We start from the raw sequence: 14,256 nt of genomic DNA, 5'->3' as shown, positions 1-14,256 counted from the left end.
CCACTCCCAGCCCTGCCCCGTTGTGTTGCGTCTTACTCTGCGTGAAAGAAAAGCAGGTGGAAGAGAGTGAACTTGGGGCAGAAGGGGAGGTGGTTTGAGGTCAAGGGTAGTATTGGCTGTGTCCTAGTTCTACAACTGTTGGAGTAATGGATGTGGCTTGGAGTGTCTGCTGGTGGTCAGATGAAATCTCACTACATTTCTCCTAAAGGCAAGGAAGGTACCTCCCTCCAACAGGGTAGCTTGCTCATGTCTGTATATAATTTCTATTTTTAATGCACAGGCATGCTGTGAATCTAAGTCTCATGTCTCTTAGCTCTTCACAGTACCCAAGATGTCAATTTATAGAACTCTGCCTGCTTCTGGCACCAGCCCCTGGGGCCTCTGGGGCAGGCGAGGTGGCCTGGTAAGAACAGCTTTGAAAAAGTCCTCTGCAGATTTTATCTCTTGGATTCTAGGGCTGACCTTGGCTATCTAGACATGGATCCAAAAAGTTCAAAGATCCCAGTTTGCTATGAGCCATCTTACTGTCACACAGAGGTCCCTACTAGGTTTTAGCCAAGGTCCTGTCCCTGTGTGGAGCCCGGTGCTGGGAAGGGACTCAGAGCTGATGCATGGGTAGGAAGAAAACAATTCTGCCGGCTAGGTTTGAAGAAAGAAGTCAATGTATCTGTGCAAACACTTAATTCATAAACCCACCAGGGTCTCCAAAGCAGAGATGGTAGGTTGCCCTTCCCAGTGGGTAGTGCCCATGGTTGGAAGCTCTCTGTGACTTTTTTCTCCCTTAAAGGCTACATGAGGTATTTCTTATCACCTGGGGTCCCCTGTATCTATGGGAGCAGTGGAGTGGCCCACAGGATGGCTCTGGGCTCTAAAAGTCTTGCTCTGGCCCTGGTATGTCATCCAGTGAGGTCAGTGAACCTCAGGCTTCCCAGGTGCCAGGACTTTAAAGCCCTAATCCAGTCTGCCCACTGAGTAGAGATCATGGCTGGGAAATAAACACAAAAATATCAACTGAATTGCACTTCCAGTGTCTGCAAGGGGCAGAGGGATCACTATTTCGTACTTAGGCTCCAGAAGATGGAAACTCTTAATTTGTACGTTTCTGCACCGTGCTTTGCTATAGGAATTACAGGTGCTACCACTGTTTTCCTGCTGTCCTGATGCACCCCTGAATTTCAATTTGTTGCAGTTTATACTCATCAACATCATCACCATCACTTACACAGCATTGACCATAGGCACTGTTCTAAATCTATTACAGATAATCATTCATTCAATCACTCATCAGTTTATTCTTCACAAAAGCCCTATAATTACCCTTCAGATGAGGAAACTGAGGCAGAGAAGCACATAGAGGGTAGCTGGCTTGCCCAAGGCCACACACTGGAATTCAAATCCAGGCTAGAACCATGCTCTTAATGACCATAATGTATATATATATATATATATATATATAGCCTCTTGAATGCATATAAACACTGAATTCAAAGAGTCCTTAAAATAGCATTCTGGGATTTCCCAAATCTAGTTAAAGAGGACTGTGTTTTTGCATATTATTTTCATGTATATGCTAAAATATGTAGCCTAAGCTTAAGGATATTTTTCATTAAATTTTATTTTTATTGCTACCTTAAAATAATAATTTGATATTTCAAATCTACTCCTATCTCCTGTCCCTTAACTTCCCTACTTTTGACTCTGTCTCCAAAATTCCCCAAGCCAGAAGTATTTTTAGAGATACAAGAGACAAGGAGACAAATAAAAAGGGAGCGTGACAACATTAGAAATCTTTTGGTTTGGTAAATTCCCATGATTTACAGTTGAAGGAATTTTTTTCTTATAAACTTGGGGTAGGATTTGAATGAAGACATTCTAGAAAAAGAATTGTGTACTATTTTATTAATAATCTTCAGATAAGATTATTTAATATTCTGGAGGGATTGGGATTCTACAGTAATTCCTTTGGTAATTTCTTCCATATCTTACACATTCATAGTTAGGAATGTCATTCTAATATGTATTCTAAATCCTTCCTACACAGCAAGGTAACATTAAAAAAGGAAGATGGATTTGTAATGACACTTCCATTAGCTATGATGAGTAGCTCTTGCAGTAAAAGTAGCCCTCACCCATTTTGGGATGCAGGTTGTGTTCAGATAAAATGGAAACTATCCGGTTTTCTTACTTGAGGTGGACTTGAACTCCACTTTGTCTCCTGGAAATCAGAAACCATAAGAAGCAAAATTTTTTATTATTTTAAGGTTGGTTGCGACTTTCAAATTACATGCCCTAAATTTTTTCCCTGCAATGTAGGCATGTAGTTCCCACTACTTGTGGGAGCTTGGGCTGCAGAGATCCTTGTGGAAATCACTCTTGTTAAGCCAGAAGGGAAGCCCCCTTCTACTCTCAGCTTTTGCTAACACAGTGAGCTGAAGGTGATGAGAGCTGGAGCCATGTTTGCACACGAGACCCAGCACAGCAGAATTACTTACATGCTTAGATTGGCTGCTGCTGTCCAGAGACCCGTGCACTGCACTTGGTAGACTGGTACCTGATACAGAGGCGTTGAGGAAATGGCAGGGGGCAGCTGGCACAGGGGGAAGCAACCCCTCACCTCTTCTCTCCAGGCTGCCCACGTATGCTTCACGAGGCTCCACCAAGTTCAGGGAGGGATCCTTTCTGAAAGCTGGGCTGAGGGCTCACATGTCACTGAGCAGGGACAGAAAGGTGCCTCCATCTGAAACTAATCACATAGCGTGTCCCAGGTGAGAATATGTCTGCTGCAGGAAGAGATGAGTAAGAGCCTTGAGGGATCCTTGAAAGACTGTGAGGTCCGTGGGGAAGAGAGAGCAGGCTGCAGCAGGCTGTCTCCCCTGTCTCTCCAGCCCCTCTCCCCAGGGCTGCTCTGGCAGGAGAACCAGATGGAAATATCACCTAACGCAGAGTGTTTTATTTGTCCTGGTCTACACTCCTGCCTTATGCAGTGAAAGCTCCTTGGCCACACCATGCAGAGGTTCTTCTCATTTTTAATTGAATCCTGAGGTATATTTTTTTTCTAGGGGTGCCAGCTTAATTACTAGAATTCCCAGCAGGGCTAACCAGAGATTCATAGAAAATAAAGATGGAGGAGAAGGTCTTACCCAATGGGTTTCTATCATTCTGCTCAGAAGGTTCTTGCCATCCAGGGCAGTGATCACAGTTCTTGGCATGGTGGGCTACTAATAGGAGCCCTGAAATAAATCCCTGCCCAGTGAGATAAGAGAAACTGATTTCACTGCCTGGGTATCTCTCCTCTGGTGATCAGACACCTTCCATTTTCATCAGCTGTTTATCAAATTCAGATTAGTAAGAGAATCATCAGAGCAGAATTGTTTACGCCTGTCTCGACCTTGAATTACAAATGACTTTCTTGTGCTGCTTGAGCAAAAAACCATGACCTACAGATGAACCAGGCTTTGTATTTCCTGCACCTTGTCCTGAACTTATAATTCCCCAAAGACCACAGTTGTGAAGTCTCGTTGGTGATCATTGATCTAAGGCAGGTGAGGTTTGCTCTGTGGGGGTGTGGTTATGTGGGTGATAGATTCCATCTTTGTGATAAGTCATAAGCCACTAATGGGTTATTTTGAGCTCTCCCAAGTGGAAGACAATGGAGCATTTAGTAAGCTGGCGGTTACGTAAGACATCTCTTTCCAAACAAAGAGGAGGCGGGACACCCAGCCAAAGGGTTGAGCACAGGAGGCTGTGTGGTCTGGTGGTTCCAGGGGGAGACGTGGGGTCAGGGCTTCCTGGGTTCAGCTACCAGCCGGGACTCTGACTCAAGGGGAGCAGAGCCAAGTTTCTTGGCTTGAGACAGAGAGACTGTAAAACCCAAGAGAGAAAACCGCAGGTCTCTGCTCAAGGACTCTGGGGGAAAAGCACATTTTGGAAATGAAAAAAAAAAAAAAAATCACCCAGTTAAGTTACAATTTGGGCCGTTTTCCAATAAGACGTGAGCATTTTTTCCCTGCTTATTGCCTGACACATCTTTCTCCAGGCAGCAGCGTGAAGCCAAGCCAGGCTCCGAGGGTGTTCTGTGTGGGATGAATAGAGGAGCCCGGAGGTCCGAGCAAACGCAGTCAACCTGGGTGCGTTGTCACCCGCGGTGCTCATGGAGCCGGGCCCTGGCGGCAACGAGGTTCTGCATGGATTCTTCTCTTTGCCTCCCCATTCTGCTTTCCACAATCCAGAGCCCTCTGAGATGCTGGGAGGAGAGAGCCCTTCCCGCAGACTCTGCGGGTTTCCCTTCCACGAGTCTCAGCTGCCGTCTGCTCAGCTGTAAGCAACGGCCCGAGCCTCCGCAGACCCGCGCGGATGCCCAAGCCACAGCCCGAGCCGAGGCCCAGGGCAAATGTTCTCTACGTCCCACCAGCCCTGAAACTCTGTTTCCTCTGCCCAGACAGAGTGGGTGTCTGCCTACAGGGTTGGGTTGGGAGGACACCTGGGCAAGGCTCCCCTCACAGGCATCACACCTCCTTTCTCTGGACCAGAGACGTTTTCTGATCTTCAGGAATCACTTATGGAAATAACCATACTTATAGGGATCTCTGTATTTAAGGTCTTCACCCCCAGCACAGGAGTTAACAACACCTTAGTTGAGTCTCATAGACGTGGGCCAGGGCATGAAGGAGGGGGAGGTTTTGCTGTGGAATGAGGTGGTGGGGAGAGCAGTCTCTTCTCTGGAAGAGAGAGATATACATCCCAGAAGTGGAGGTGGCCTTCTTGGTCACTTGGCCCAGAGCTGTCTGGGCAGCTTGGAAATCTAGCAGTGGTGGGTGTGAGGGTTGCAACAGGATGGTTGCTCTTACTCTAAGCCAAGCTAGGCCAAATGGAATCCAGGTTCTCACTCGTGGTCCACTCATCCAACCCCAGACACACTCAAGATGTCACTTCTCCCTACGTTGGTACGAGGGGACGTTCCCAGCCACTGGCCACGTAGCCAAGCTCCATGTCCCACATTCTAAACTTCTCTATATTAAAATAAATAAGCTCTCTCTCTCCTTTCAGTTGTATAACCATCCTTTGGTCACTTTTGTTGCAATCTAGAAAAAAGTTTTAATAAAAAATTGTAAGTCTACTCTTACCCATAAAGGTATCTGTGGGAACATTGCCTATTTTGTAAGAATATGTGAATTCTATCCTGACTGAAAGAGAAGTAAAAATAATCCATTGAGGCTAGTGATAACTTTAATCCCATAATTTTCAGACTCTGGTCCCTCTACTTGACAGTTCGCTCTGGCTGGCGCACCACCTTCACACCCGCCCTGGGTACCAATAGTCTATTAAACACATGCCTAGGAAGATGTAGGGAGAAGAGCTGGGGTGGGTTTCATGAGATTACAATCATCTTCTCTGGTCACAAGTACCACTGCTTCCTGTGGTCCTTGAGAATCATCCTCTTGCTCTCTACAAGGACACCTGGTCAGAAAGACAACACACTGAGTTTCTGGGGAGAAGGGTCTGGGTAGAAAGCCAAACAGAGTAGACAGTGCACCCCACCCAGAGAGAGATGTCTCCAAAGTGTCCAGGTTCAGAGACCCCAAAGTGCCCGCTGACATCTCATTGTTTAGCCCCTCCTCAGGCACTGTCCAAGCCTCCTCCACAATTCCTGGCAGCAGCATCCCAGGAACCCCTACCTCCTTCTCCAGCAAGATCCATGTGGAAGAGGAAGACGCAGCACAGGTCCCACAAATGAATCTCCAGACCTCCCCACCCCACATCCCCCCACCCCTCGCCCCAATCACAGGGTCTTGTTAAACAAAAGGCTTCATGTCTCAGTTGAAATCGTGTATTTGGATTCTTGCCCTAGTATCTGCTTTTCCCCAAGAATAACAGCTGAGTATACATCCCACAGGATCTTTCTGATGACCTTTCCAAACAAGAAAAGACTTCCTCTAAAACCCATGCTTTGGGAGGGATCAATAAACATATAGATATCTGCTGGAAAGAAATAGAAGAATGAACTGTTGTCTCCAAGCTGGCATCATCCCCATGTATTAGTTTTATTTTCATTTGCTTACAATCTGAATTTTAAAAGTGCAATAGCTGATATTAGTCCTGCACTTCATAAATACTACCTTATTAAAGATGAATCTGTCAAATGAAAAAATAATTTATAACCATTTGTCATGAACTACAAAGATAGATAGACCCTGTCAAGGGAAAGAGTAGATTTCTGTCTGTAGTGTTTTAATAATTAAATTTGCCACCAATTTAAAAATTCATATGAGTGTTTTCCTATCCAGCCTGGAGAATGAAGTTCCAGCTGGTATTTTCTGACTATATTCAAAAGTAAACCCTTTTATGATTCTTGGATGAGAATCAGTGATCCACAGAGTCAAGCATATTAAAGGTGCTTGATGGTTGGTTTTTAAATAAATGAGGGATTGTATGTTACAACCTAACATGCAGTAGACGGATAATGTACCAAAGCTCAATAAAGCTTCACTTCTAAAAGTTGGGGTTAAACACCCTCCTGTTACATTAAATTCAAAGGGCTATGAAAATCAGGAGAAATGTCTCAGCTTCTGCTTCTGCCTGAGAGAAGGGCTGAGAGAAGGTGGCCACATTCAAGAAACATCCAGATGTGTAAAACAACAAATAAGGATCCGGCCAGCACATGATTCCATGCACATCGTCAGCAAGACTGGTACTATCTCGGGCTTCCCGGGTGGCGCAGTGGTTGAGAGTCCGCCTGCCGATGCAGGGGACGCGGGTTCGTGCCCCGGTCCGGGAAGATCCCACATGCCGCGGAACAGCTGGGCCCGTGAGCCATGGCCGCTGAGCCTGTGCGTCCGGAGCCTGTGCTCCGCAACGGGAGAGGCCACGACAGTGAGAGGCCCGCGTACAGGAAAAAAAAAAAAAAAGATTGGCACTATCTTATTTTAAAAGCAGAATTTCTCATTGAGGCCCATTTGATAAAGTTTCTGGCTTATAAAATGGAAGTCCCAGAAGGGGATAGCAATGCAGAGACACTTTTCTAGTTGGATGTGGGGACTGGAGCCGGCGTCAATGAGAAGGCTATGTAGAACCCAGCTGGAAGGAGGAAACCAAATATTTATCAAGCCACTGCTATGAGCCACTTTGCTAAGTGCTATTTAATTTAACCTTTCCCATGAGGCTGTGAGGCAGTTCCACTTTTCTCCACTTTACAAATGAGGAAACTGAAGACTAAACGGTTTGTCCAAAGTCACATAGCTAGAAAGTGGCAGTCAGATTTCCAACTCTAGGACCTGCAGCCTTAGGACGAAGGATAGGAAGTCCAGCTCAGAGCATGTGACCTAAATCGTTATCCCTTTCCTTTGGCACTCTACAAGCTTTTCTAACTAAATTAGAGAAAAAGAGCCACTGCATTTTACAGTATAGTCAACTATTTAAATTGCCTCAGAGTTGGTAAGAAGGAGCCCTTGTTTTCAGATTTGAAATGGAATAGGCTGTTTTTCCATGTAATTCAATGTCGAATATGACTGCGCATGTAACATTCGACATGTATCTCATTCTTTAGGCCAAGCTTTACTTGATATTAATAGGTGTAAAATCAGCGTTCAAAGCACCTTCTGCAAAATTTTTTTTCCAGCTCAGGCTCCCTCTGGCTGGGGAGCATTTACAACCTTGACTTCGACAATGTACCAAAAGAGAGACAGCCCCTGGAACAAAGGAGTCCAAATGCATATTCGTCCTTGTCTATTCCAAACCCAGATTTTTTTCTGTAAACACTAAGTTGAGAGATGTTATGTAGACCAGTTCATGTGCAATGTACCATCACCTTAAAACACATCCAAACAAGGAGATTTCAGAGATTATGAAAATTTTATTAACAAAGAAAATCTTCAGTATACACACCCCCTTAAAAACAACCACCTCAAACGTGTAGGAAACACTTTGTTTTCTACTCATTATACCCTCAATGCCAGAAGAAGAAAACTGCAACACCAAAGTACAGACCAATATTTTTGAAGGGGATAATTGTTTGAGATAATAAAATACTAGAAAATTAGAAGAAACCAATCAAGGTATTCAGTTCACAGGCTGAACCACTGAACCTTTATCCAAATGAACGTTTCCACCGTGAGTCAATATATGTGGCCATCAGCTCTTTGTAACACTACCCTGAAAACACAGCGTACATCTAAAAATATGATCAAGTTCTTTGAGTACAGTAAGAACTGAGGGCCAGCCTGATTCACAGGCTGTGTGTATTGCTGCACAGCAATGGGTCAGCGACAGTCACTAGAAAATGTAAAGGTATGCTTCATGATAGGATGCAATTAGTTTTTCAGGGCAACTTTTCAGTTCATTTCTGATCATCATTAACCGATCCACCACTGTCCCCTGGAATCTCCCTCAGATATTCTCTACCCCACCCTTTACTAAACAAATCTATAAACATATTCCAGATATACTGCATGCAAGGGAGGAAGTATGAGAATGTGAACAGATTCTAATGTCCTGGATACAAATAGAAAACACATAACGGGTTCTCGCTGTCAGAACACACTGATGTCTGCAGCTGAAAGTCCCTTAAAAGAGATTTTATGGAGGTTTCACTCAAGGAAGGAAAAAAGTTAGGCCTGTTACTTGACTACAGTTTCTAGGGCCTGGTGTAGCTATATTTTTAGGAATGGCTCCAAGGATCTGCCTGCACAAATTTGGATGGAGGGAGGGAGGCACAGATGGTGGTCACGTGAAGGCACAGACCGACTGGGTGGGCTCAGTTACAAAGTCTGCACACTTAGGCTGCTGTATTCCTCCTATTTCAAGTGCTGCCAAGTCCCGGCTGTTTGCCTTCTTTCCAAAGTCTTGATTCATTTAATTCTCCTGAAGGAGGTGGAAGAGAAGGAGGATTGTGCAAATCTTACTGTTTTATGGTTTAGAAGAGACAGTCACCATCTTGGCACCTTGTCAGATTTTAAATGTAACATTTTGCTAAGTGTAAAGCTCGGTATCTGTTCCTTTTCTGTTGCCATTACTGTAACTTCAATATTTGCAAAACACAACCTCAAAATGCTTCAAATCCAGCCCAAAGCAGTTTGTTATTCATGCAACACAATTCTCACATGTATCAGTACACAGTGAGTTTGCAGCACAGAAATCTTTTCTTTCTTTCCTTTTTAATTTTTTAATTTTATTTCTTGTTTCTTCTTCACTTATGAATTTTTTCTCTCTTTAGGGATTTAAGAATGATTCAAGCACACAATAGCAAAATCCCCATTATATATACACATTTTATATATATATAAAATGTGTATATATATATATACACATTATATATATGTGTGTGTGTATATATAATATACACACACACACACACATATATATACATATATATATATCTCCTGATTATTACCAAGCTTATCACCATGTCAGTTCTTACCGGTTGCATTATTTAGAAAAAGGAAGCACATAAGCTAGAGTTACTCTACCATTTGAAATACCCTGTGAATCGCTTGTAAAGCATAGAGCACCTTAGTGTTGTGTAGAATTTAATTTTCTGATAGAAAAATTTGTAGTGTTTGCTATAAAAAATTGTTTAAGGTATTCAGGGTGTGATTCCAATGGTGACTTATTCATAGTAACTAGCATTAAAGCACTGGTTTCTCACTCTTTAAAAAGGAGCCCACAGATTATCAGTCATTTTGTTTTGTAGGAAACTGTCAAAATCAAAATGGATTCAGTTATTGGAATTTTTTTAACAGGGTACAAAGTATTTTTTTAGGTCATCATCAGGAGGCTTGGTGTGTGTTGATGTAATTTTTGTGTATTAAACCGCTGCTCCAGAATCATCCATTAAGCCCCTGATGTGCATTTTTGGCCTGAGCTAGTGTGTAGGAAGGCCTTTTTTTTTTTTTTTTTTTTTTTGCGGTACGCGGGCCTCTCACTGTCGTGGCCTCTCCCGTTGCGGAACACAGGCTCCAGACGCGCAGGCTCAGCGGCCATGGCTCACGGGTCCAGCCGCTCCGCGGCATGTGGGATCTTCCCGGACCGGGGCACGAACCCGTGTCCCCTGCATCGGCAGGCAGACTCTCAACCACTGCGCCACCAGGGAAGCCCGAGGAAGGCCATTTTTAAAGCAAGTCAATACATAAAAAGGTTTTAACATCTGTTAATCAGGTGTTTTATCTGGAGGGCATAAAATATATTTACAATCCTCCAACTAACTTAACATTTCCCTTTTTATTTGGATATTCATATCATGTAATAATCGACACTATTGTCACAATCGATGGAATTATTCATATACCTCTTAAGGCAAACAAGGAAATGATTTTTTTAGAGTAGGGTTTAATGATTAGTAAAATATATCAATAGGCAATGTGGATAAGCAAATTAAGCTCAATTATCTTGAATTTCTGCTTTCAACAGAGCATACTAATAGAGAAAGTTTTTGGTAACATTTATGCTACATGAATTTGCATTCTGAGCTCCTTCCTTAAAACATTGATATTGTTCCAAATTCAATGATAACAATAACTAGAGAGAAAAGTCTCCCACCATAGAGTAGTTGCGCTCTTTTAAGTCACAGTCACTTCAAAACAAAACCAAACCAAAAATAACCCTCCAAGTCAATGGCCAAATGTTCAAATAATGACCTCAGAAAACATTAGTTTAAGGCTCTAGTTGACTGTGCATACAAATCAATAATAAGATTACATATCAAATATAATTTCATGAATGGGACACCTCAGCATTACTCAATCTTCGTCAAAAGTACTTAGCTGCCAAGAGAGATATTTTACAACATATCACAAATGTGCTATTTGTATAAACATTTCCCATTACAAATGCTCTCATTTTCATTTAAATGAGTATTTTTAACCTGAGCTATTAATAAAAAAAAAAATTTTTTTTTCTCCCTTGTAAAGCTTGGCTTTCAGAAAAAAGAATCTTTAAGCCTTCTCTCTTGCGATAGTAATTTCTCCAAATACCGACAGTGCCACGTAAGTACAGCCAGGGCTCATTAAATAGATTTCTGAGCATAATTATAATTAACCATTAGCTAGAAATTAGTTTTAATGATTTGTTTTAGATGACAGAATAGAAGCATAATGTAATTATTTTTAAACCTTCTATATCATTAAGAATACAACTACCACCAGCTTTCAATTACTGCGGAGCAATCACCCAAAGCATTCACTAAGTGATCTATTTACAGATCCGAAATAGGGGAGCAGAGGAAAAAGGCCAGGAGCCCCAACCCAGGTGTTTGTAATTATTTAGCCTTTTGCAAAGTCTCTTCCTTTTCTACTCTGCTCTTTTAAGCTGTTTCATGCCTTGAAGACAATCTCTACCAGGGAAAATAGAGAAAGACACACTGGCTGCTCAGCTTTCCCCCTCCTCCTGCCCCCTGCTTTTCTCGGAGTCATAGTGAGGATCACGGTGGGAGCGGGGAAAGGCCTGGAGGAAGATCCTACAAAATTTAGCAAGTGGGTCTGAAACTGTCCAAATCGAACTGGACTAACAGGAAAGAAGATTATATCAGTAATAGGTAACATGAGTATTAGGAATAGACTCCAGACTTTAAAGATAGAACTCTACCATTCTTTCCCTGTACCGTGTTCTTCTAATATCCCAAAGTCAGTTTAGATCTTAAGAATTAAAAAAAAAATACTAATGGAAACCTGAAGAAATGCTCTTTCATTTCCTGAAAAATATAAAAATATTCATTTAGAACAGTGAATATTAGTTATTGTCAAATTTCATTGTTTCTTCATTTTCTTTCTCTTTTTTTCCTTTTAAAAAAAAAAATCTCAGCTAGTTAGGGTGCTGTTTGCTCTCCCACCTTTGAACAAGAATGTTAGACCTTTTGCTCCTGACCTTCGGAAGTTGTCAGGGAACACACCCTGACACCCACGTAAAAGACCTGGTACCTGTGTTTCCACATCACAAAGCAGGCCAACAAGCACACAAGGCCGCAGACCAAGTTCAGAATCATCTGGATGAGTAAGAACAGCTTGAAAGTGCCAGTGATGCTGGTACAGTCAGTCACATCCCGGTACACAAAGGTCCTGCTGAGGGGCTCGGAGGAGGGCAGTTTGCACTGGCAGGAGTCGAGCGTGGTTCCACAGGTAAGCTGTGTGAGTTGTGCATAGTGGTGAGCGGCGAACGCCACGGCCAGCACACAGACCGTCAGGCCAAGGGCACTCAGCAGAAAGTACAAGAGCTGCAAGAAAGCAGAAGAAAACCTTTCCAGTTATAGAGAATGTTGGATGACTATTGGCAAAGCTAATAAAGAAAAGCTCTTCTTCTTCTCTCCCAAGATTCCTTCTCTCCCTCCATTCCCTGATGGAGGGGCTGTCTCTCCTCAGAAACATGGTACCCAAGACATGGCAACGGCTCGTTATGGACTGTTAGTGAGCAGTCTGATCACAATCTGAAAAACTCTGATCGTATTTTCATTTGTCGTACAGATGTCGGGTGTTTTTCATGAATTGAGCCAATAATATTAGCTTGATTTGGGGATGTTTGTATATGGATGTAGCAGGCAGCTTAGATGACTCCCAAACACAAGAGCCATCCCTGAAAGGCATACTGTGCTTGTTTTGACCTTAACAACTGCTGCTATAAAGACTGAAACAAGACTAGGAAGTAGAGAACAAATTTCTTCAATGTAAACACTGTGTTGGCCAAAATTGGCAATGATTGGTCAACTAGCAACATGGGTTAATGAAAAAGACTATATTCAATGGAGTGGTTGCCAAACTATGTCCAGGAAGGCCAGGATCCCCAGTGAGAGGTTGCTGGGGGAAAAAAGAATTATGGTTCCAGAAGGTGGGTGACTTGATCACCTACAAGTCTCATCCCAAGTCCACCTATAACCATGTAGTTTCTGAGCATAAAAATAAACTGTAAGTGGTCCCTCAGCCACCAAAGTTCTGAACACCATTGGCTTATGTGTTAGCCTTGGAATGGAAAAGTCTGGTTAATGTTCTAACTCTGCTACTAAAGAACCATGGAATCCCTGAACAGCTCAGACATTTACCCTACACCTGAAATTTTTTTTTTTTTTTACGGTACGCGGGCCTCTCACTGTTGTGGCCTCTCCCGTTGTGGAGCACAGGCTCCGGACGCTCAGGCTCAGCAGCCATGGCTCACGGGCCCAGCCGCTCCGCGGCATGTGGGATCTTCCCGGACCGGGGCACGAACCCGTGTCCCCTGAGTCGGCAGGCAGACTCTCAACCACTGCACCGCCAGGGAAGCCCCCCACCTGAAATATTTTGATCAAAAATTGTGGGTGCTTGTTGACGTGGCCACAATATAAACCATTTTACAGAACAAGAAATCTTGTGATTGGACTTCCCTACTGAAAACCTTGCTCTTAATGGCCCAACCTACTGAGGATCTAGATAAGGAACAGAGTCCGCAGCTGTTGGGAATGGTGTACTGAACCCAGTTCTTAGTGTAAGATTTACATTCCCATAGTCAAAAGTTGCTCATAGAGCAATTCTGCTGCATGTGAACTCCTCAAAGGAAGATTAGTCACGTCCAAGTTCAGATGAAAGTTGCTCTGAAAAGATTATGCCCTCCGCCTGCCTCCAACTAATTGCAACTCAAAATAAAAACATGTATGCAAGATTATAAAATATGTGTGCATAAGTCCTCCAGATGAGTGATTTTGCACACAGGGACAATTTCAAATGTTTTCAAGTCTTAAGTACAGAATACTTAAAATTTTATTTTTTCTGTCTTGACTGGTGTGTGTGTGTGTGTTGGTGCCCTGAGCATGTGTCTGGTTTGCTTGGAAGCTTCACTGCGGACACAGGAAGAGAGTGGACCTGGTTAAAGCCGTTTCATCTTCCTATGGCTGCACGAGCAAAGAGTGCAGAGGTTCTTCGGATCTTCTCATCAAAAATATCTTACACACACACTCTCTTTTTCATTTTCAAATCATACGAAGGACTGTCAAATACAACCCACATTTCTTCATCTGTGAAACAGTTTATGGAAACATCTATCTCAGGGACATAACAAGGATAACTTATACTGAACACGTTTAGCCTCCTTTGGAGGAAAGGAACCAGAAAAACACACAGTGAAACAAACCATTTGAAAAATTTAAGAGGAAATATTTAATCTGTGCTATTGAATGCATCACCTTGGTCCTGCCTGTCGCCAAATTTTCAGTGGCCATATTTTCTGCAAAAAAAAAAAGTAGTTCTTGGGCTAAAAAAGTATGGATTTATTTTGTGGGGCCACTGGGACAGAATATTTGAATTATTC

General features: G+C 42.9%; 1 protein-coding gene across 2 annotated transcripts in view; it reads right to left on the bottom strand.

Annotated features, from left to right (window-relative positions):
- Positions 1-8,991: 8,991 nt before the first annotated feature.
- The window catches only part of SSPN (sarcospan), a 133,623-nt gene continuing 128,358 nt past the window's right edge, over positions 8,992-14,256 (bottom strand). For both annotated transcript variants that reach the window (XM_029204991.1, XM_029204990.1), the window contains exon 3: positions 8,992-12,199. In XM_029204991.1, coding sequence (XP_029060824.1) covers positions 11,834-12,199 — 366 coding nt within the window. In that variant the 3' untranslated portion in view covers positions 8,992-11,833. The remainder of the gene's footprint in view (positions 12,200-14,256) is intronic.

Source organism: Monodon monoceros, unplaced genomic scaffold (genome assembly GCF_005190385.1).
Source record: "Monodon monoceros isolate NGI ecotype Baffin Bay Population unplaced genomic scaffold, NGI_Narwhal_1 Super_Scaffold_6, whole genome shotgun sequence".
Classification (NCBI taxonomy): domain Eukaryota; kingdom Metazoa; phylum Chordata; class Mammalia; order Artiodactyla; family Monodontidae; genus Monodon; species Monodon monoceros.
Note: the sequence above shows the minus strand (reverse complement) of the source record. Positions and strands in the feature narration are given on the sequence as shown.